Source organism: Gymnodraco acuticeps, unplaced genomic scaffold (assembly GCF_902827175.1).
Source record: "Gymnodraco acuticeps unplaced genomic scaffold, fGymAcu1.1, whole genome shotgun sequence".
Classification (NCBI taxonomy): Eukaryota; Metazoa; Chordata; class Actinopteri; order Perciformes; family Bathydraconidae; genus Gymnodraco; species Gymnodraco acuticeps.
In genome coordinates, this window is record NW_022991092.1 from 13,039 (window position 1) to 36,327 (window position 23,289).

Genomic DNA, 23,289 nt, shown 5'->3' on the forward strand with positions numbered 1-23,289 from the left:
CTGCGAATGGATCTGGCCCCTCCTACATCCAGGACATGGTTAAACCGTACACCCCAGCGCGTGCACTACGCTCTGCATCAGCCAAACGACTCGCTGCACCCTCGCTGCGAGGGGGACCCAAGTTCCCATCGGCAAAAACACGTGGGTTTGCTATCCTGGCTCCAAGATGGTGGAATGAGCTCCCCATTGACATCAGGACAGCAGATAGCTTGCACATCTTCCGGCGCAAACTGAAAACTCATCTCTTTCGACTCCACTTCGAGCGATAGAACTATTAACGAAGCACTTTTATACTAATAAAGGACTGGCTTATCTAAAGCCAGTTGAGTAGCACTTGAAATGTTTGGCTCTATGAAACCTGATGTACTTTATGATTCTGTTTTCTTCAAGGTTGTGTCTTCCTGGTCGAATGCACTTATTGTAAGTCGCTTTGGATAAAAGCGTCAGCTAAATGCAATGTAATGTTGAGCTTTTCAGCATGTTTTTTAAATTATTTTTAACTTTGATAAAACCATATTAGGACCACATGTCGACTGTGCAACATTTGAGACATATTTAAACACATGAAGTATTCAGATCTTGTACTAGAGTAAAAGTAGTAGTACTCAGATCTGGTACTTGAGTAAAAGTAGAAGTACTCAGATCTTGTACTTGAGTACAAGTAGAAGTACTCAGATCTTGTACTTGAGTAAAAGTAGAAGTACTCAGATCTTGTTCTTAATCCAGATCTGTAAAGTAACTAAAGGGATTACATGTAGTGGAGTAAAAGTACACAGTAGCATAAAATGGAAATACTCAAGTTAAGTACAAGTAGTACCTCAAAAAGTTACTTAATTACAGTACTTGAGTACTTCCCACCTCTGAGTATATGATCTGTTTGTTTATGGTAATATGCACACGGAGAGTCTGCAGGTTTCATTTGTTTATTTTCTGTAAAATAATGTGAAGTACAGTCTCTTTAAAAATGTCTCTGCTTTAAAACATATTCATATTTACAACACTCAACATTCCCAGGTTATTTATTACAAGGTTCAAATAAACATCTGAAAACAACAACAACAAAAGAGTCAATTTATTATTCCAAAACAAAGCATCAGACGCAGGACGCTCATTTAAAAAAAGACGTGGAAACTAATAATAATATGAGAGAAGCTAAAAGCATACATCGATAGAAAATATGAAAAATATGAAATATGGCCTTTAACTGATCCCTAGTACACACACACACACACACACACACACACACACACACACACACACACACACACACACACACACACACACACACACACACACACACACACACACACACACACACACACACACACACACACACACACACACACACACACACACACACACACACACACACACACACACACACACACACACACACACACACACACACACACACACACACACACACACACACACACACACACACACACACACACACACACACCTCGTCTTAAATATACTGTATTTACTTTTTAACATATTATCTGAGGAATTATATACAGACAGACCGCTTTGGATTAAAAAATAAAACGCCTATAGTCAGAATAACATTAATAATAATTATGCTTTTCTACCTTTAGTTAGATAAAAATATGTTGCTCTGCTCGGACAGGAAGTGCAGGTAGGAGAGGAGGCGGGGCTAAGGGCTGTCAGTCACAGTGACCCCCGGGGTTAAAGGGCAATCCCGCCAAAAGCTTGTTGTTGAATAAAGTTTACAGAAAGTCTGTCCTGTACTTCGTGGAGTCAACTTTCATCATCCATCAATCTGCCGTTTAATCTCATGTACTTTTGGTCTAAAGATGATCCAAAAAAAGTCAAATTTACTTCATAATTATCAAAAACAAGAAGATATTCTCCCCAGAATTAATATATCTTACAAAGAAGATCAGCGCCACTCTGGGTGTTTCTCAAGCTCCAGGAAAGCTGCTTCAGAGCCACTATTTCAAGGACGCTACGTCATCGCCGAAGGACTGTTCCAATGTCCAGGATCCTTGGAATTCTACCGAGGACTGAGTCCTTCGTTGCGGGAAATTTCGAGGCTGCACATGTGTATCCTCCACGGTCTTAAAATCCCCACAATGCTTTGCGCACGGACCAATTTCCCAAATCTGTGGCGGAAAATGTAAGGCGGGGCCTCGCATATGACTCACACCTGCTCGCCTGTTCCATTCTTCGTTCTCCGAATGCCAGGAAGGATTCTTGCCTAGCCTCTGAAGGACCTGACTCGGAAGACATGTCCTACCAAGGAAGCGTCCTCGACATTGAGAAACACCCCCTATCTTTCTAGAAAAAACCATTGGAATATTATATTTAAAACAGAGAGGGGTTATAACTACAGTCGCTCCACTTCTACTGCGTGTAAAAAGCATCACCAAGTAACTCTCTGGCTTTATTTAGACTTCAAAGCGTCTTAACTGAGAAAGCAAGTGGCAGATGAATGAAAACAGTGTTCAGTTTCAGCCTTAGATCCATATTTAGATGTCACACGAGTCATTATCTGTTGGCATCTGTAGATAAACGTTGGGGGGATTGCCCTTAGAGAACCTGAAGAAGAGCGAGAAAGCTTTCAAACAGGATGAAATATGCAGATTTGTACACGTTAATATGTTGTTTCAGTAACAGATGCAGTTAACATTCAGTTTCATCATTTAAATGCATAATGTTTTATATAAAAAAAGTTGGCGACTACAGGCGGGTGCAGGCGAGGCGATAACGACGCTCCGTTAAAAGAAACATGGCGCTGCAGATTTACTTCCAAACATCCGACTCGCAGAACAAGGGTTACCAAAACATGCTTTAAAGGTCACCTATTATATAAATCCTCTTCCTCATGTCTCTTCTTCATCAACATGTGTCCCCTCTTCTTCATGTCTCTTCTACATCAACATGTGTCCCCTCTTCTTCATGTCTCTTCTACATCAACATGTGTCCCCTCTTCTCCATGTCTCTTCTACATCAACATGTGTCCCCTCTTCTCCATGTCTCTTCTACATCAACATCTTAAGATTATGTTTTGTCTTGTGTAACCATTAGCCAATCAGGAACCAAGGTAACCCGCCCCCCCCCCCCTTATCACCTGAATCTCCTCCTAGAGCACCATTGAGTTCTTTGTAACCAAATGTCTCTCAGAGGGGCGTGGGGAGGGGCTCCTTGTTTTCATCTAAAGTAACAGACAGAGAATCAGCACTTTGGAAACAGGGCTGAAACAGAGGGCATTATGGGTAATGCTGCAATGATCTGTTTGGTGTTTCAGCCAATCAGAGACAGGCTCTGGATATATCTGAGACCTGTGATATGTTGATGAAGAAGAGGAGAATAGGGGACCTTTAAGAACAAGCAGGCTCAGGAAAGTGAAGATTTGACGGTGACGTAGAAGACGCCGGCTGACCTGAGAAACACCCGAGCTTCTTTTTGGTGATTCTGGTGGAAAATTCAACGATTCGTTATAAAGATATTTAAATCAATGATTCCCAACTTTTCTTTGGACAAAAATATGATTTGTTGGAAACCAAAGTGTGGCCGGTTTTTCCTGCTTCACAACAAACTCGTGACTCGTTTTTTAAATATATCAATTAAGGATATTTACTTCATATTCCTGTGGAAAGTATATTTATAGTACATTTTCTTATTTTCTTTCTACCTTCAAATGTAGTTTTTAAATACGGCAGTGTCTGTGTTTGTAGTTTTACTTTGTCTTTCTAATGATGTTGAAAACAATTAGAAAATCAATCAATAAGAAACTTGTAATGCGAGCTTCTCCGATTGATTTGTGTTTTTAGAAAAAGGCAAAAATCTTTAGTATATTTCTAAAGAGCAAAAAGTCACAATCTTCTCAGAAATACTTTATAACATCCGAGCAAAAAAAACGAAATTCTAAACCAAATGTCGTTTGATTGTAACATCATTTTACACCAAAATCACCAAAAATGCGGTAAAAAACGTTGAAACATAGAATAGATGTACGTCCGTCCCTACCGTCTGAAGAGGACGAGGTGACCGTCATCACCTGGATTTGAATTACTGATTACATTCAGAAAATATATACATTCGTCCATTTTGACCCTCTTTCTGTGGCTTGTTTAAAGCATATCTGCAAATATTAATACGACGTGTTACTCTTGAGCTCTCAGGTTAAAGCTCGGGCGTCTTCTGCGATCACAGGAGGAGTTTAATGGGGGGGGGGGGGGCATCATGATTAAGTCACTTGAGAAGCAGCAGCATATCGGGGGCTTTACACTGAACACACCTTTAACCTGCTCTCCACCGACCGACCGTACCCTCCTTTGTTCTGAGGACTGTCGGAGCAAGGAAAGCTTTCATTAAAAAAATATACAGACCTCTGAGTCATGGCTGAGTTCCTGTCAAAGTGGCGGATAAAGCGGAGGAAGCTGAACCTGACGGCGCACACGTCCCTGCAACAGTCGGACCGATCATCACGATGCATATTTTCTTTTCTCGATCTTACAAGCACTGCTGGTTTTACAGACTTTGTTTTTCTTTACATAAAGCCGACATGTTTTTTGCATTTTCCATTGACATGCAGATCATACAAGCTAATGCCGTAAACAATAAGAGAAGCGCTGTGTCTCAATCCGGATACTTCCTTCAGAACGCTGTTATTAGCAAGCTAGCTAGTTAGCAACGATTGTTTGAGCTGCCAGATCCTTACAGGCTGCTGAGTTAAACCCAGATAATGATCGGGGCTTTGGACACGAGTATAGTGGTACATTACGCTCTTATTCAGGCATCTTACCAAAAACTAATTCAATAAAACCATTGACTTCCAGATAAGGGGACAGGAAGTGCTAAAATGCTGACTCATGTCTGTATGTGAGGACTTATTCCTTCACCCCGTATTAACCCAAATTAGGGATTGCTTCTTTGTTTGACCACAGTATTGTAGTATGTTTTTGAATAGTGAAGTCATATCGTATGTTTTTTTGTACAGTGCTTTGTTCACCGGAGCATTCGCGGCTTAGCTTCAGCTACGTAGCCAAGATGGCGGTTGTCGTTGAGCGTGACATGTGACCAGCTCTATCCGGTACTCTCAGTGCATTTTGCTGTACTTCGCATTGGGACGCACTAAACAGCTGGTGTAAGACGAACAGAAGAACGCGAATCGAGACACAGCAACAGGTTTTTCTTGACTTCAAGCGTTGCGAGAGCTTTTTTGAGTTAAGTGCCTTTGATGGTCCAGGAGAGAAATGTCCTCGGAGGTTTGACGTCTCTCGTGGGTTTCCTCCTCTTCACTTGAAGCGGTCGGATCTGAAGGAGTCCTCCACGGCGGGGTCGGCCAGCATCAGATCCCCGTCCAGCATGTCCAGAGCCAGAGGGTCCATCCGGAGCGGGTCGTCCAGAGAGAAGGGGTCCATCTCGAAGCCCGGGACGTGAGACAGAGCACTGGTGATCTCTTTAGAGAGGCCAGGGGGGGAGTCTCCTGCAGAAGGAGGGAGGGAGGGAAACACTGAATGTCCTCTTCCAACATGAGAGTAACATGATAACAAAGGTATCAACTGTAGCTGTGAACATGACAGGATGTGTGATTACCTAGAAGAGCATCAGGACTGTTTGAGGCAGATGATAGCTATGTGATTAACATGATGATTCAGCCTCTATGGAGAGAGACATCAAGCATGCTCATTTCTGACGTGGAGCTAATCTGAAGTAAACATTGAATACTGCTTTCTATTCCTCCATCTTGTGACTGTGTAACTCCCTCTCTTGGATATCAGCATGTGAAGGACACTGTTCAGGAACTAGTTGATGCTCTGTATGTGATGACTCCTTCCATTCTGGAGAGGATCACAGATACATGGATCCTGAGGCTGAAGCTCAAGCCGGGGACCAGGGAGAGTTCTCTAACAGTAGAACAAGAAATCAGGAAGACTGATTTAATAACTGACACTGTGTGAGCTCAGCGTTTGTGAAAAATGGTTCTAAACCAGTGCTTCTCAAAGTGTGGTCCGTGAGCGCCCCCTAGTGGTCCGTGAGTATATTGGTAACATTTCACATTTGAAATAAATTAATTAATTTGAGTTTTCCGCACTCTCCCGGGAATATCTCCGCAATGGAGCGAGCTTAAGTTTCATGATATAGCCCAGCGCAACACCTTCATCACATGTTGCCACCTGTTTGTACCATTTTCAGGCGATTTGTAATCTGTTCTAGAGAAACGATGTGTTTTTGGATATTTGTGGAGTTAGGCGGTCTGCGAGTGGTGCTTGGTATGAAAAAGTTTGACAGACACTGTTCTAGACAGTCAGAGATTTAAAACCTTTTTGGCTTTTGAAACCTCAAGTAGCATTGCATGAAAATGATCAGCTGTTTAGTTTGATGTATGTTTGAGTGTGTGAGGACCCCAGGAAGAATAGCCGATGCTAGTGCTAATGGGGATCTGGAGTTGCTCTTTGTTTAACCAGATCCAAATCTCTCATTCACTCATTTGTTGTTTTCAGGTGGAAGATTTAAATTGAAGCTAAAACCATAATTTATTCAGCAAACTGTAAAAATGTAAAGTTGATATTGTTTTTACATGTTGTGAGTTTGATAGAGCAGTGTTTGTCAAACTTTTTCATACCAAGGACCACTTAACCAATAAAAAACACTCGCGGACCACCTGACTCCCCAAATATCCAGAAACAATAGGCCTGCTCACCAACAGTCCATAACAGCCTAACCTTCTCTACATCGCCTCGTTCACACATGAAATCAACAATACACAGATTACATAAGCCTTTAGTTCAAATGCTCTCAGGTTTTACACCTCTTATGAAATGTAGACTACATTTACTACGGAGTTTATGTCCAACAGACTCACAGATCGTTGGCTACTGAGAGATATGCAAAATACACCGCATGTAGTACGACACAAACCTCCGCTGTGGGTTTTCAAAACAAAATACAGTAAAACTATGATCGCAGGCCGAGTCTAACTCTCTGAGGTCTAAGCCCTTTTTCACATGTTAGGCTCGCCTGGGCTCTTTTTGTAAAAATGCTATTAAAACATGAACCTTGGTGACCATCGGGCTGGCCTGCATGGTCTGCCCCAACAACAGCCTCTGATCAGCAACAGACTCCATGCAATGCTTCATTGGATGCATATATTACATAATAATCTCTCTCACTCCTAACTCATCTAAATCTACTTCCAGCACGGATACATGTTCATCAAAGACATCCATTGTTTGTTCTAGGTGCTTCTTGAAATCTAAAATAAAACGCATCGTTTTTCTAGAACAGATTACAAATCGCCTGAAAATGTTACAAACAAGTGGCAACATGTGTGGCGAAGGTGTTGCTCTGGGCTATATCATGCAATCAAAAGTGAAACTTAAGCTCGTTCCATTGCGGAGATATTCCCGCGAGAGTGCGGAAAACTTAAATAAATGTATTTCAAATGTGAAATGTTACCAATATATTCACGGACCACTAGGGGGCGCTCGCGGACCACTTTGAGAAACACTGTGATAGGCCCGCATAATGCACACGGCCTCTATTCTGTATATCTGTATATTAACCAGGGTCAGGAACAACACGGAGCGCTGGACTCGGCGCTGAAACGTGCCCATCAGCTGCCGGCGTTACACCTGTGGATAAACCCACCGGTGAGGATGATGTTGGGCACGTTGTGGTGGCCGTCCCCCCCGCAGTAGTTCTGGTTCTGGGGGTCCTGCAGGTCCAGAGGCCCCTGGCTGTTGCAGGGGAACTGGTTCTTATCGGAGCTCAGAGCGTGGTTCAGAGAGAGACAGTCGCCCTGGCTCTCTGCGGAAAACTGAAGCACAGAAACAGATTCAAGGCAGGAGAAAACACGATCACACCGGAGAGGATAACAGAGAGCACGGATTGCTGCCGTCAGATCAGAGGAACAGGCGTTAATAAAGTCAGACTGAAGCTCCATGCTCACGTTGAAGACAGAGATCAACCCCAGATCTGATGTTAGGCTGTTTTATACATGATTGGGTTAATGATGGCGATGATCCTTTTAGTTTTCACCTCACATTGAGTATTGCATGATGAGCTGTTTTTTAAATGCATGTTTGACTGTGTGTGTGTGTGTGTGTGTGTGTGTGTGTGCGCGTGTGTGTCTGTGTGTATGTGTGCGTGTCTGTGCGTGTGTGTATGTGTGCGTGTCTGTGCGTGTGTGTGTGTGTGTGCGTGTGTGTGTGTCTGTCTGTGCGTGTGTGTGTGTCTGTCTGTGTGTGTGTGTGTGTATGTGTGCGTGTGTGTGTCTGTGCATGTGTGTGCGTGTGTCTGTGTGTATGTGTGCGTGTGTGTGTCTGTGTGTATGTGTGCGTGTGTGTCTGTGCGTGTGTGTGTGTGTGTGTCTGTGCGTGTGTGTGTGTGCGTGTGACTGTGTGTCTGTGCGTGTGTGTCTGTGTGTGTGTGTGTGCGTGTGTCTGTGTGTGTGTGTGTGTGTGTGTGTATGTGTGCGTGTGTGTGTCTGTGCGTGTGTGTGTGCGTGTGTGTGTGTGTCTGTGTGCGTGTGTGTGTGTGTGTCTGTGTGCGTCTGTGTGTGTGTGTGTGTGTGTGTGTGTGCGTGTGACTGTGTGTCTGTGCGTGTGTGTCTGTGTGTGCGTGTGTCTGTGTGTGTGTGTCTGTGTGCGTGTGTGTGTGTGTGTGCGTGTGTGCGTGTGTGTGTGTGTGTGTCTGTGTGCGTCTGTGTGTGTGTGTGTGTGTGCGTGTGTTACCTGCTGGTTGGATTTGCCCGTGAGCTGCAGACTCAGATAGGGGTCGTCCAGCAGAGAGTTGAACAAGGCATCCTGGGAAAGAGGACAAAATAAATGAAATGCCGTATAATGACAGGATCTGTGTCATGTTGACAGGAGCAAAACAAGCAATGCCAGAAAAATAAAAAACGTTCATAAAATCCTATTCACTGCTTCAACTATATTTTGATGAGAATACTTTTCTACTTTCACTTGAGGAACATTTTGAATGCAGGACTTTTACTGAAACAGAGTATTCCTACACTCTGGTACTTCTACTTTTACTCAAGTACAAGATCTGAGTACTTCTACTTTTACTCAAGTACAAGATCTGAGTACTTCTACTTTTACTCAACTACAAGATCTGAGTACTTCTACCTTTACTTAAGTACAAGACCAGAGTACTTCTACCCCTCTGCTCTCTGAGTACTTCTCCCTTGACTTTAGTTCAAATATCTGAGTACTTCCCCCCCTCTGAGTATCCTTGGTTGCGCTTCCTCACGTTGTAGAGGTCGGTGGCGAGGCTGTGGCTGATCTGCTGGAGGTGGGGGGGGCCGCCGGCTCTCTGCTGCTCCACTTCCTGTTTGACGTGACGCTGAGAGACCTGAAGACACGGGTCCATCGGCCGCTCGTTCTTTATCAGCTGAGCGTTCCCCGAGTTCATCTGCTGCCCCATCGCCCTCTGCTGCTGCTGCTGGAAACACAAGATGAACAGTGAACACTCAGGAACATCGCTCCGATGTCGACAGAATATGTGTTTACACTCGACATGAGACCTGAACCCTCTGAGGTCTCAGCCCTGTTTTCACATGTTGGGCTCGCCTGTTTTCTTGTTGTTGGAAAATGCTTTAAAAACATGAACCCTGTGCTGCACATTCAAGTTATATACAAGCTCCTTTTCACAAGAAGCTAAGCTATCAGCATATGTGGGCTACAGGGGTGTCTCATTGATGCACAGATAGTCATGAGACCATAAGAACAAACACGAACATTTTATCACTCAGAAATGTATTCAAATCCCACAGTGGAAAGTATTCTACGTCTCTTGACATCAGAAAATAGTCATTTCAATAAATGTTCATAAAAGACATTCATTGTTTGTTTCTTGAAATAAATAACAAAAACATTGATTTTCTAGAATAGATTACAAATTGCCTGAAAATGGTACAAACAAGCGGCACCATGTGTGATGAAGGTGAAACCTAAGTTCTCAAGATCTCATTTATCTAAATATCCCGTCTTATTTCAAGAAATCTTACCGAGCTAATGTTCACTTGTTCTGTTGGCCTATTTCTTTACTTATTACAAGAGAAAACACCTTATCTATGACTGATTGACCTGAATGTCTTATGTGTATTATCTCGATGCCCAAGACAAATGTCTCCTAAGGGAGACAATACAGCTTTATCTTATCTTGTTTTTATTATTCTTTCACTTGATTTGGTCCACTGTCGTTCCTTGTTGCTCACAGCAGAAACTGCACCTTCACACTGAGACTCTTTAAAAAGCACCGTCCTCTTTTTCTCTCCGTTATCTGTTCAAAGTAGGCCTGCAATGTGTGCCTCGTGCTGCTAGGGGGCCTTAACTGCACTGCCCGTCTGGAGGGCCCGAGCCGCTGCTGAGCGACTGCATAGAGCGACTGCATAGAGCCTGTCAGGAGGACTTTTCTCAATGCCAGGGCAACGTCTACTCGTCTACAGTACGAAAACAGGTAGGAACTATTTTCTGACTGGTGCCAATGGCGAAACAAGGACCCAGTGCATCGCTCGGTGCCTACTGTCCTTGAGTTCCTGCAGTCCCTCCTGGACGACAGCCGGTGTCCCGCTACCGTCAGGGTGTATGTGGCTGCTTTCACATTGACAACAACACAGTGGGGAGCCACAGGCTGGTATCCCTCTTCTTAATAAGGGGAGCTCTGAGGCTGCGCCCCCCAAACGTCCCAAGGGCTCCTGCATGGGACCTGCCCTTGGTGCTGGACGCCATATGCTCGCCTCCCTTTGAACCCTTGTCACAGGCAGAACTGAGGTGGCTCTCAGCCAAGACTGCTTTCCTTCTTGCCATCACTTCAGCAAAGCGTGTAAGCGAGCTTCACCTCGTGTCTGAGGTGGAACTCAGATGGCTTAGGTGTCACTTTATGGCCGAATACAGCGTTCCTCCCTAAAGCCCCTGTCACACTGTCCCGAAGTTGACACCCGATGGACACACGAATATGGAATTGTGAATTTCGCATGAAGATGGCCCCGAACCACACACGAAGGCAACATTTACATTACATTTAAGACATTCTGCAACGAAAGTACCAAAAACAATTATGTTACAGTACTATGATACTGTACTGATATCTTCAGACTTTGTTCTTTACTTTATCCGTCTTTATATGTAGAAAATATTACGTTTTCTCCGTAATGTTGTTTCCATAACAACAACAACTTCCTGTCAACTCTCCTTCAAAATAATATATTATATCCTTTTTAGTTTCACAGAACACAAATTGGGTTATTTACATAATATATTTACATGATTTTGTTGTGCAATAAAACAACCCGATGGACACACGATAAAGGAAATGTTCAAATTCGGCTGTGATCGTAGCAACATCGGGCCATTCGTGAGGGCATCTAAGCCATCGTATGACCGCCGGTGGAGTTTCTCAGGCTCCGGCAGCAACTTCGTGAGTGGTGGCAAAATCTTTGGCATGCCAAAAAATTGCCGAAGGACCTTGCAAAGGTTCATTTTCATGTTGAATTTGTGTGTCAATTTTGCCCTTCGTAAGGCCATCGTGAGGGCATCTTGTTATCATCGGTGCCATCGGGCATTCGCCCCGATCAGAGTGAGGGTGAATGCACCGATGATAACACGAAGATGACACGATTTGACAAGATGCCCTCACGAGTGCCTTACGAAGTTGCCGCTCACTAAGTTGCTGCTGGAGCCTGAGAAACTCCACCGGCGGTCATACGATGGCTTAAGATGCCCTCACGAATGGCCCGATGTTGCTACGATCAGAGCCGAATTTGAACATTTCCTTTATCGTGTGTCCATCGGGTGTCAATTTCGGGACAGTGTGACAGGGGCTTAAGGGGCTGGCACGCTCTCATCTCAATCGGCCTATCCAGCTGGCAGGGTTTGAACCCCCATCAGGAGAGGTCAAGACTCTTATGCCTGGTGCGGGCCCTTAGAGCTTATGTCCAGACTACCGCAGGCATACGGCAGTCTGAACAGCTCTTTCTCTGTTACGGTGGTCCTATCAATCAATCAATCAATGTTTATTTATACAGCCCAATATCACAAATGTTACATTTGTCTCAGTGGTCTTCACAGTGTGTGCAGAATATCAGTATGACAATACGACACCCTCTGTCCTTAGACCCTCTGTCCTTAGACCCTCACATCGTACAAGGAAAAACTTCTGGAGAAAACCCACAGTTTAAAGGGAACATGGGAGAAACCTCAGGGAGAGCAACAGAGGAGGGATCCCTCTCCCAGGACGGACAGACGTGCAATAGATGCCGTGTGTAAATTGAAAAGATAATACATTTGCAACATAGGTAGTCCAAATGTTTGGAAATGCATGTGTGTATAATAGGAAGATGAATCCACGAGGATATCCATCCAGGACCTATGATCCAGGACCACAGCCACGACTCAAGATCCAGGGCTCGCGATCCAGGACACAGGACCGCAGGATCATCCATGACTCCGGATCCCGGCGTATATAGACACCAAAAATAAAGGGCCGTGCTCTCTCAAAGCAGCGCTTGTCCCACTGGATCGTGGACGTCATTGCCCAGGCATACAAGGCGAATGACCGTCCCTTACCACCCTGAAAAAAAGTGCCACTCTACCAGGAGTGTCTCCACATTCGCCAGATACTACAGAGTGATGGTTGCCGCCCCTCACCCGTTGGGTGTGGTCCTCCTGCAGAGTCCACCTAGTCCATCCCTATAGGGTGGGTACTCAGGTTTCCTCATGACTCTGTTGATATAAGTCATCCAGTGCTAAGTACTGCCTCTGGCGGTCAGAAAGGATGAAATAGAACGAAAGTTACATATGTAACTACGGTTCTCTGAATCCTGGATGACCGCCAGAGTTCTTAATCACTCATGTTCCTGCGTCAAGATTATATCGGACTGAACTCATTGACAACACCGGAACTTATGCCTTCCGGGGTCATGCGAGGTCACACGTGACTGACATAAATACTTGACTTGAGTCTGGCGGTCATCCAGGATTCATAGAACGGTAGTTACATACGTAACTTTCGTTTTAAAGAGTAACTGACCTCCCTTTATATTAATAGAACAATAATGTCATTGTTAGCTAATGAATGTTTCCATGCTGAACAACGGCAACATGACAACGTTTCCATTGGTCCCTCTTCTTTAGAGAAGACTAGGAAATGATGAATACACGGATCGTGTTCAAATCAATAGGCACGCAATGACTCTAAAGAATAATGATCACGCATCAAACACACATTCAGACTAAAGGAACCAGCTGTTTGGAAAATGAGAGAAGTAGAAAGTACAGGTATTTGTGTTCAACATGTGAGAAGTAGAAAGTACAGGTATTTGAGTTCAACATGTAAGAAGTAGAAAGTACAGGTATTTGTGTTCAACATGTAAGAAGTAGAAAGTACAGGTATTTGTGTTCAACCTGTAATAAGTAGAAAGTACAGGTATTTGGGTTCAACATGTAAGAAGTAGAAAGTACAGGTATTTGTGTTCAACATGTAAGAAGTAGAAAGTACAGGTATTTGTGTTCAACATGTAAGAAGTAGAAAGTACAGGTATTTGAGTTCAACATGTAAGAAGTAGAAAGTACAGGTATTTGAGTTCAACATGTAAGAAGTAGAAAGTACAGGTATTTGAGTTCAACATGTAAGAAGTAGAAAGTACAGGTATTTGTGTTCAACATGTAAGAAGTAGAAAGTACAGGTATTTGTGTTCAACATGTAAGAAGTAGAAAGTACAGGTATTTGTGTTCAACATGTAAGAAGTAGAAAGTACAGGTATTTTTGTAGTGGAGTAAAGTACTGATACCAGAAAAATGTACTTAAGTACAGTAACAAAGTATTTGTACTCCACTACTTCCCACCTTTGTACCATGCTGTGTAGCCGTAAGAACAATCTACTTTAGATCTGAGTACTTCTCCCACCTCTGCTGAGCTGAAGTGCTGCAGCTGCTGGTTGTGAGAGTTGCGGAGATTCTGAAGGTGGAGCTGATGCTGCTGCTGGTGCTGCTGGGAGCCCTGCTGGTGCTGCTGGTGCTGCTGAGAGCCCTGCTGCTGCTGCTGCTGCTGGTGCTGCTGGGAGCCCTGCTGGTGCTGCTGGTGCTGCTGGGAGCCCTGAGGGTGGGACTGGTGCTGCTGGGAGCCCTGCTGGTGCTGCTGGGACTGGCTGAGCGGGTATGGAGGGAGCCGCTGGTCCAGAGGAAGTCTGCTGGTGTCCAGAGGGACGCCCTGTGGATGGGGTGGGGGTTGGACATGTTATTATTCACCATAATAAGACTGCTAAACACCTGAGTGGAGTGCACCAGCTAGGCCTAAAAAAGTAGGTCTTAACTCTAACGTCGGGCTTAGCTTAGCGGGAGTGCACCAAGCCTGACTAGTCACGGTCGTAGCTGCGCCTAGTCTTAAGATGCGTGTCCACGTCAAGACACGCCAAACAGTAATTGTTGCCAAGCAACACACGTCTAGACTCTACATAACTTAACACTGGAACTTCTCCATTCAAAGCAAGCAAGGTTGGGGAGAGCGCATCGTTTCTGTCTGATCCGTGCTGCAGTTGAGGGGAGATCTCCTCGATTCCAACAAAAAGGGCTGCCGAAACGAAACCTCTCTATCAGCTCACTGTCCGAATAGATGTCCAGTGGGTTTGTTCCATCACGGACGACTCTCTCGTCTTAATACCCTTTCGTTGATAAACCTGTAAACAAGACGCACTGCCATCGTTACTTTCCTTCTTTCCTGTTTTACGTTACTATGGATACTAGTCTGTCTTCCCGATTTACGACTGCTCCATACTAGGCTTAAAAGTTACACCCGGGCGCAACGCATACAGGGCTTAAGTCTAAGTGGTGCACTAGTCATAACTTTAGTTTGGTCTTAACCTTCTCGTCGGACGTAGAGTTACGCCCAGTCTTACGCTCAGCTGGTGCACTCCACTCCTGAGCTGTTGAAGTGAAAAAACTAAGAAAAACTATTTATCTAATATATCATATCTAATATATCATATTCCAATTACTTGTGTATAGACTATTCTGCACTTTTTCTATTATATAATTCTATTTTATTTGTATTTACTTGCACTATTTTATCTGTGTGATTGTGTTGCTCTGCTGGAGGAGCCTGTGACCTCAGATTGTCCTCGTCATATCTTCACTGTAGCTCTGACACACGACCATAAAAGCCTTGAATCTTAAAAAAGTGCCCCGATAAACATTCATCCGTTTGTCATCTTGCAATCTACTAATTTATATAAATAGTTATCACCGCAATAAACCGTATTTAATTGTGTCTTAATTTACATTATTTAATTTCATATTCTGTTGTTGTACGTATCATATATTCTATTTACATGAATATAGACTTCTTGCACTACTTTTTATTTTTGTATTTTATGATATACGTTGCATTGCTGGAGGAGCTCAGGTCAGGAGAGTTTCATTGCCATTTCTACTCTGTAGCTTATGAGCATGTGATAATAACAGCTTTGAATCTTTGAATCTAATAAGTTAGTCATCTAGTTCAGGGGTTCTCAAACCTTTTGTTTATGCGGACCATTATTTATTATCAAGGATTTTCGCGGACCACCTCATATGCAAACCGTAAAAATAAGTACATATATAAACAGATTCCAAGATTGACGGCGAAGGTTAGCTGGTTTTAGACTCTCGTTAGCCAGGGTCTCGTTAGCCAGGGTCTCGTTCGCCAGGGTCTCGTTCGCCAGGGTCTCGTTAGCCAGGGTCTCGTTAGCCAGGGTCTCGTTAGCCAGGGTCTCGTTCGCCAGGGTCTCGTTCGCCAGGGTCTCGTCCGCCAGGGTCTCGTCAGCCAGGGTCTCGTCAGCCAGGGTCTCGTCAGCCAGGGTCTCGTCAGCCAGGGTCTCGTCCGCCAGGGTCTCGTCAGCCAGGGTCTCGTCAGCCAGGGTCTCGTCAGCCAGGGTCTCGTCCGCCAGGGTCTCGTCCGCCAGGGTCTCGTCCGCCAGGGTCTCGTCCGCCAGGGTCTCGTCCGCCAGGGTCTCGTCAGCCAGGGTCTCGTCAGCCAGGGTCTCGTCAGCCAGGGTCTCGTTCGCCAGGGTCTCGTTCGCCAGGGTCTCGTTCGCCAGGGTCTCGTTCGCCAGGGTCTCGTTCGCCAGGGTCTCGTTAGCCAGGGTCTCGTTCGCCAGGGTCTCGTTCGCCAGGGTCTCGTTCGCCAGGGTCTCGTTCGCCAGGGTCTCGTTCGCCAGGGTCTCGTTCGCCAGGGTCTCGTTCGCCAGGGTCTCGTTAGCCAGGGTCTCGTTAGCCAGGGTCTCGTTAGCCAGGGTCTCGTTAGCCAGGGTCTCGTTAGCCAGGGTCTCGTTAGCCAGGGTCTCGTTAGCCAGGGTCTCGTTAGCCAGGGTCTCGTTAGCCAGGGTCTCGTTAGCCAGGGTCTCGTTAGCCAGGGTCTCGTAGCAAAGAACGCATACTGGCAAAGGCTCATCTTCAGTGCCTGTGTAGGTAAATCCCAGTTCCAAGTAGTTCCCATTTCTCTTAATCTTCCCTTTCTTTGTTTCTTTCGGCGGAATCTGGCTTGTCCTCCGACTCACTCTCATTATCTTCATTAACGGTAACCTCTCTTCTCTTCAGAGAACCTGATGCTAGCCACTGATCCATGTTTGTGGTGTTGCATGCACACACGTAACCATGGGTAACCAGTAGTGTACTTAAGTGTTGTCCATAATTAACAACAAGAAATATCTGAGTTTTAACACTACGTTTATATGTACTTATTGTTACAGTTTGAGCATATGAGGTGGTCCGCGAAAATCCTTGATAATAAAAAGTGGATTTTATTTTATTGTTTTCACGGACCACCTGCAGTACCCTCGGTTTGAGAACCGCTGGTCAAGTTGCCAGCACACAGAAATGTTGAGAACCCCTAAAGTGTTATGTTAGAAATGTATAGTAGGGTCTCCAGCACGTAGAGACTGCCGGATGCTCGCCTGCATGTGTTGGGACATTTACACAATTAGCATAAGTGGTGTTAATTAGCATTATAGCCAATGTAGACAATAGTTAAAAAATGGCATGGCCGATTTGGTAATTGTGTGTGTGGTGGGTTTGGGGGTTATTGAGGACGCTGAATCCATTTCTGATATTTAATTGGATAAAAAATGTCAGTTTGAACCAGAAAGAGGTCATATTTATACTCTCTGTAGGCTAAGCCCTAATATCACTCCCAAATTGTCCGAGCCATTTCGTCCACAGTTGAACTTTGCTCCGCTTCCTGCTGGAGCTCCGTCCGTCTCTACAGCCATCATGAAGTCAAATTGCTGTTTTCTATGAAGAGATCGTAGAAAACGTGTTTAAAATAATGATAAATAAATCAAATGCTCAGTAAAGTGAACACTTGATATCTGCAGATGTCCTCCACAGTGTAGCGTCCTGCTGGTGCTCCTCTCTGTTCATCAGAGATCGTAGATAACGTGTTTAAGATTAAACATGATGATTAAATTAATAAAATGCTCGGTAAAGAAGTTAAAAAGATCACACAGATATCTGCAGATGCACACAGTGCCGCTTCCTGTGTCGTTCAGAATCAGGTTGGGTTGACACATACAGTCTGACTTGGTGTCGTGGTGCATACATAGAATAAAACAAAGATTAAAAACACAGATAGAGAACTACAACTCAAGAAGGAAGTGTTTTCAGAGAAATGGTCACCTGTTGTACTGAAAGGCTCTTTGGACTACATACTCTTTATATTTCTTATGCTTTGTTGATAATTACTATTGTGTATTGTACTTTTTGATTATATGATGTACTATATTGTATATGTACCATGTTGTGTGAGACTCACTGCGAAGGAACTTGTTCTAATACATGTAAAATACCCAGATGGAAACCTATTTGAAGAAAAGTCCAATAACATCAATCTGTAGTTACCTGTGTGATGGAGGACAGCGTGGGGGAGATGGTGGGGGAGAACTGCTTGGAGTGATGCCTCCGGGAGTCCCCCCCCAGGGGCAGGATGAGGGGGGAGAGCTGCACCCGTCTCCGTGGCGATGTGCTTAGCGACGGCGAGAAAGAGGAGGAGCCTCCGCCGCCGTATCCGGGGTTACCGCTGGACACCGACTGCAGGGAGGAGCTACTGAGGGAGGAGTGCAGCGATTGGCTGCTGAGGGAGGACTGCAGCGAGGGGGAGGAGCTTAACGAGGACTGCAGCGAGGGGTTGCTGAGCGACGAGTGCAGGGAGGCGGAGCTCAGAGAGTTGGAGAAGGAGTGGTTGCTGAGCGACGACTGGATGTTGGGGTTGCTTAGCGATGACTGCAGGGAGGGGTTGCTAAGCGTCGTCTGCAGAGACGCCATCAGACCTGAGGGGGACGAGAACACACCTGTTTTACACACACACATAACACACACACACACCTTACACACACACACACACACCTTACACACACACACACACACACACACACACACACACACACACACACCACACCACACACACACACACACACACCACACACACACACACACACACACACACACACACACACACACACACACACACACACACACCATCCCTTTTTATATTAAGCTTTCCGACATGTTGTGTTTATGCAAATGAGGCTTCATGTGATAATCTGCAGACACAAACACAGAGTTGTGTCAACAAAGATCCTCATTACTGCCAATTATTTATCGGAGCCTGCGTGTGACTTGAAGAAGCAGCAGTCAGTGAGACTCTGGCATCGTGGGCTGCAGCAGCTTCCTGCCTCGCTGCAGACCATAAAACAAGGCCACATTTTCCGACTGCACTTCCGCCCTGAAAATAAAAAAGCACCCTCCTCTCTTTTCTCTCTCTGAAGGCTAAATTTAGCGCCTGGCCTCGCCGTACATCCCCCCTTCATCTCATCCCCTCGCCCACACACTTCCTGTGCTAACCTGCTCTTAGCCGACACTTTGATCCACACACACTGAACCAGGTTAGTGAGAGGCTGGGAGGAGTACCTCTTACTACAGTGACTCAGATCTTGTACTTGAGTAAAAGTAATACAAAATAGTTCATCTAAATAGTTTGTTTCTCCCTTAAAACTGTTATAACTTAATAACAGTTCATTTAAAAGCTTAAAAACGGTTTCTCTGGTGGGTAGAGGTCGATACAGCTGACGACGCTAGGATAGAATATAGAATAGATAGAAATGGAGGATGAAACCCTCTTTAATGGTCACACATGCAGAGCACACAGCACACACAGTGACACGTGGTCTCTGCTTTTAACCCATCCTAGCACTAGGAGTCTAGTGCTAGGAGTCTAGTGCTAGGAGTCTAGCGCTAGGAGTCTAGTGCTAGGAGTCTAGCGCTAGGAGTCTAGTGCTAGGAGTCTAGCGCTAGGAGTCTAGTGCTAGCAGTATTGCTCTGCAAATAAATAATAACTACACTTCAACCGGAAGCGCCACAGAGCCGGTGAAGCATTAGATGAATATCAGTAGATATTTAAAGACCTGGTTTAAGAGAGTTTAAGCTCAGACAGAGTTACTGAGCAGCCCCCACAGATCCCGTGAGATCTTGAACCCTCACGTGATTCCAGACAGACAGGTGGAGTTGTACCTGGCGTGTGGTGGTGGAAGTTGGCGTTTCCGCCCTGAGCGTTGGCGGCGTTGATGCCCAGCTGCGTGAGGGTGGAGGCCAGGTTCCCCGTGCTGCTGCCCCCGCTCAGAGAGGTGCATCCTGGGTAGCAGGGCTCGTCCTGGTCCAGCGGCGTGGGCAGCGGCGACGGGAAGTGGAGGCTGGAGAGATCGGGCAGCGAGCCGCCGGTGTTCAGAGACGCCGGGACGCCGTGCCCTGGGGGGGGGGGCGGCTGCTCCGGAGACGAGAAGATGCTGAGGAGACAGGGTTCAGTAACTAAGTACATTTACTCAAGTCCTGCACTTAATTAGGTATATGGTGTACTTCAATGTGTGTGTGTGTGTGTGTGTGTGTGTGTGTGTGTGTGTGTGTGTGTGTGTGTGTGTGTGTGGTTATGTTAGACTTACTTGATGCCAGGGACTTCACAGGATTTTGGCCGGGACGACAACAGTGGCAACTGGAGAATAACACAGTTATAATTACGTTTTTAAGTTTTATTTAGTGGATTTACACATTAATAAATAAGTCAACAAGAATGAAGAGAAACTCCGACTGGAGGTATTCTAGCCTTTGCAGACCATTTACATGCACTAAACTTGCACTTTTTAAAATACATATTTACTTACCTTCTTGGTGTCCCAGGGCTTGAGCAGCTTCCCCTCATCCAGCATGTTCTCTTCGATGGGGGGCACCGGGTACGGAAACACTGAGATCCATTTGAAAAGGAAACGATGATGTTACATGACAGCAGTGTGTGTGTGTGTGTGTGTGTGTGTGTGTGTGTGTGTGTGTGTGTGTGTGTGTGTGTGTGTGTGTGTGTGTGTGTGAGCGTGTGTGTGTGTGTGTGTGTGTGACTCACTTCGTCTGCCCTCTCCATCGCTCTGCCCTGCAGGATCACACACACACACACACAACAGTTAATAGTGAGCTGGAAATATCCTCCTCAGTTTATATTCAGAACGTCCAAAACCTGTCCACACGACTTTATCCTATTTATATTTCTTATATAGGTTAACAGTTTAACAAAGAACCGGTCACCACATCCAAAACACAGAAGAAAGGAACAACAAACATCACACCACTTTCACTTTCTGTCACTGTGGTTTCAAGAGGAGACGTGTGAAAGCTGCAGGAACCAGTCCTGAAACATGACTCAGCATTTCAGCACTTCCTGTCCCCTGTCTGGAGGTCAACGGTTTCTGAATGTTTTTATGTTCACATGTTCCTGAAATAAGGTCTGTGGTTAAGACGAGCTGAAGAGATTTTTATTCTACCGCGTAAAGTATGTCAGTAAATACCTCACTGCTGGATTTACCAACGACGGTTGCTAACAAGTGTCTAAATGAGACGATTTAATGTCATCACGCCCAACATTAGCCGCCTTTAGCTTAGCGGTGGTGACGTGAAGTCATGTGACCGTGCTGTAGTTCCTTTATAGCCCAACATTAGCCACCTTTAGCTTAGCGGTGGTGACTTGAAGTCATGTGACCGTGCTGTAGTTCCTTTATAGCCCAACATTAGCCTCCTTTAGCTTAGCTGTGGTGACGTGAAGTCATGTGACCGTGCTGTAGTTCCTTTATAGCCCAACATTAGCCACCTTTAGCTTAGCGGACGGTGACGTGAAGTCATGTGACCGTGCTGTAGTTCCTTTATAGCCCAACGTTAGCCACCTTTAGCTTAGCGGTGCTGACGTGAAGTCATGTGACCGTGCTGTAGTTCCTTTATAGCCCAACATTAGCCACCTTTAGCTTAGCGGTGGTGACTTGAAGTCATGTGACCGTGCTGTAGTTCCTTTATAGCCCAACATTAGCCTCCTTTAGCTTAGCGGACGGTGACGTGAAGTCATGTGACCGTGCTGTAGTTCCTTTATAGCCCAACATTAGCCTCCTTTAGCTTAGCGGACGGTGACGTGAAGTCATGTGACCGTGCTGTAGTTCCTTTATAGCCCAACATTAGCCTCCTTTAGCTTAGCGGTGGTGACGTGAAGTCATGTGACTGTGCTGTAGTTCCTTTATAGCCTAACATTAGCCACCTTTAGCTTAGCGGTGGTGACTTTAAGTCATGTGACCGTGCTGTAGTTCCTTTATAGCCTAACATTAGCCACCTTTAGCTTAGCGGTGGTGACTTTAAGTCATGTGACCATGCTGTAGTTCCTTTATAGCCCAACATTAGCCTCCTTTAGCTTAGCGGTGGTGACGTGAAGTCATGTGACCGTGCTGTAGTTCCTTTATAGCCCAACATTAGCCTCCTTTAGCTTAGCGGTGGTGACGTGAAGTCATGTGACGGTGCTGTAGTTCCTTTAAAGCCCAACATTAGCCGCCTTTAGCTTAGTGGTGGTGACGTGAAGTCATGTGACCGTGCTGTAGTTCCTTTAAAGCCTAATGTTAGATAATTAAAAAGTCAAAAGTGGTGTTAATATGGAGATCATCCTGCTTCCCTGAGTTTTTCTGTCTCTAGATGTGATGTATATGTGTGTGTGGCCTCACCTGAGCGTCTGCTGCTCTGGAGGGGCCCCCCTGTGGAGAAGGGGTCTCCTTGGGGGGGGTTCATCACGCTGGTGTGGAGCGCCGAGTCAGAGTTAGTCCTGAGGGCCGAGAGATCCAATAAAAACGTAAACACTTCAATCAGACAATCTCTCTATAACACCAGCGCTGTTTTAATCTCCATGGTGATAGATGACAGTAAAGCTGTGATATCGGAGCGATGCCATGCTGGCTTCCCCTGAGAGGAGGAACACCTGACAGCTCCCGTTATAAACCACACTCAGTCACAGCGACACTTGCAATAAAGGACACGCCATACAATAAAACAAACACACATAACCGAGTGAAATCACAGCAGAGCTTACAAAGCACACGGACTTTAGGTATTTGTACTTTACTTGAGTATTTTCATTATACTTACCTAAGTATACACACAAGCATGTTATCTTCATGATATTGATAACAGCGGTATTCTCACAGATGTGTTTAGAAAACAGAAAAAAGAGAGGTAGATCTTGAGATTGGTCAAAGTCAAAAGGAAGGATTTATTTTGTGTGAATCTTCAAAAAAGATCTCTGAGTCCGGAAGAAACAAAACATTTCAAATAGAAGCTCCACGGGATTCTCATTTTCCCCAACATGCTTTCATTATTTCATCCTCCACTTCCACTCTGATGGTGGAGGGAGGAAGAGGAGGAAGAGGAAGAGGAGGAACAGGAAGAGGGGGATTCACCTGTTGAGTGCAGTGACGGGGAGACGAAACAACTGGCTTTTATCCCCGGGGAAGTTTCCAGACCAATTCCTTTTTTTATGATCGACAAGAACAAAAAGTTACCACCGGGAAAACATCGGAGAGAGGAGGAAAGAAGAAGCAGCAGGAAGAGGAAGAGGAGGAGGAGGAGGAAGAGGAGGAAGAGGGCTCGGAGAAGCAAGCGGAGGAGGAGGAGGAAGGGGGGGGGTCTCGTGAACTGTTAGCGCTGGTGTTGTGTCAAATGATGCACCCCCACCGTGAAATGCACCCCGTGTCACGGGAATGCGCATTTCTAAATGAAACGTTTACACCTTAAAACGATGCTTAAAACGAAAAGTAAACGTCCAGGTTTTTTTTTTGTTGGTTTTTTTTGTTTTTTTAAAATGGTAATTTCCAGACTGCGAGTCGTTTAGTGGCAGCTGGGCCCTCGGCTCACGTCGTCCACTCGGGCCACCTGTGCGTCAACAAATAATGTCCCCCTGACCAACCAACACCCCAACCATCAAAATACGGGCCGTTTCTCA

The 23,289-nt window shown here is 45.3% G+C and overlaps 1 protein-coding gene across 4 annotated transcripts; it reads right to left on the reverse strand.

Moving 5' to 3' along the window:
- Nucleotides 1-3,110: 3,110 nt before the first annotated feature.
- LOC117560145 (CREB-regulated transcription coactivator 2-like) lies at nucleotides 3,111-22,816 on the reverse strand (the record flags this gene model as incomplete). 4 transcript variants are annotated; one of them, XM_034236934.1, is given in 12 exon segments in its annotated part: nucleotides 3,111-5,428; nucleotides 7,621-7,789; nucleotides 8,706-8,777; nucleotides 9,226-9,417; nucleotides 13,882-14,184; nucleotides 17,847-18,274; nucleotides 19,515-19,786; nucleotides 19,940-19,989; nucleotides 20,159-20,238; nucleotides 20,392-20,418; nucleotides 22,019-22,116; nucleotides 22,748-22,816. In XM_034236934.1, coding segments are annotated over 12 exon segments (1,924 nt in total), but the record flags the coding sequence as incomplete, so codon positions are not given.
- Nucleotides 22,817-23,289: the final 473 nt, after the last annotated feature.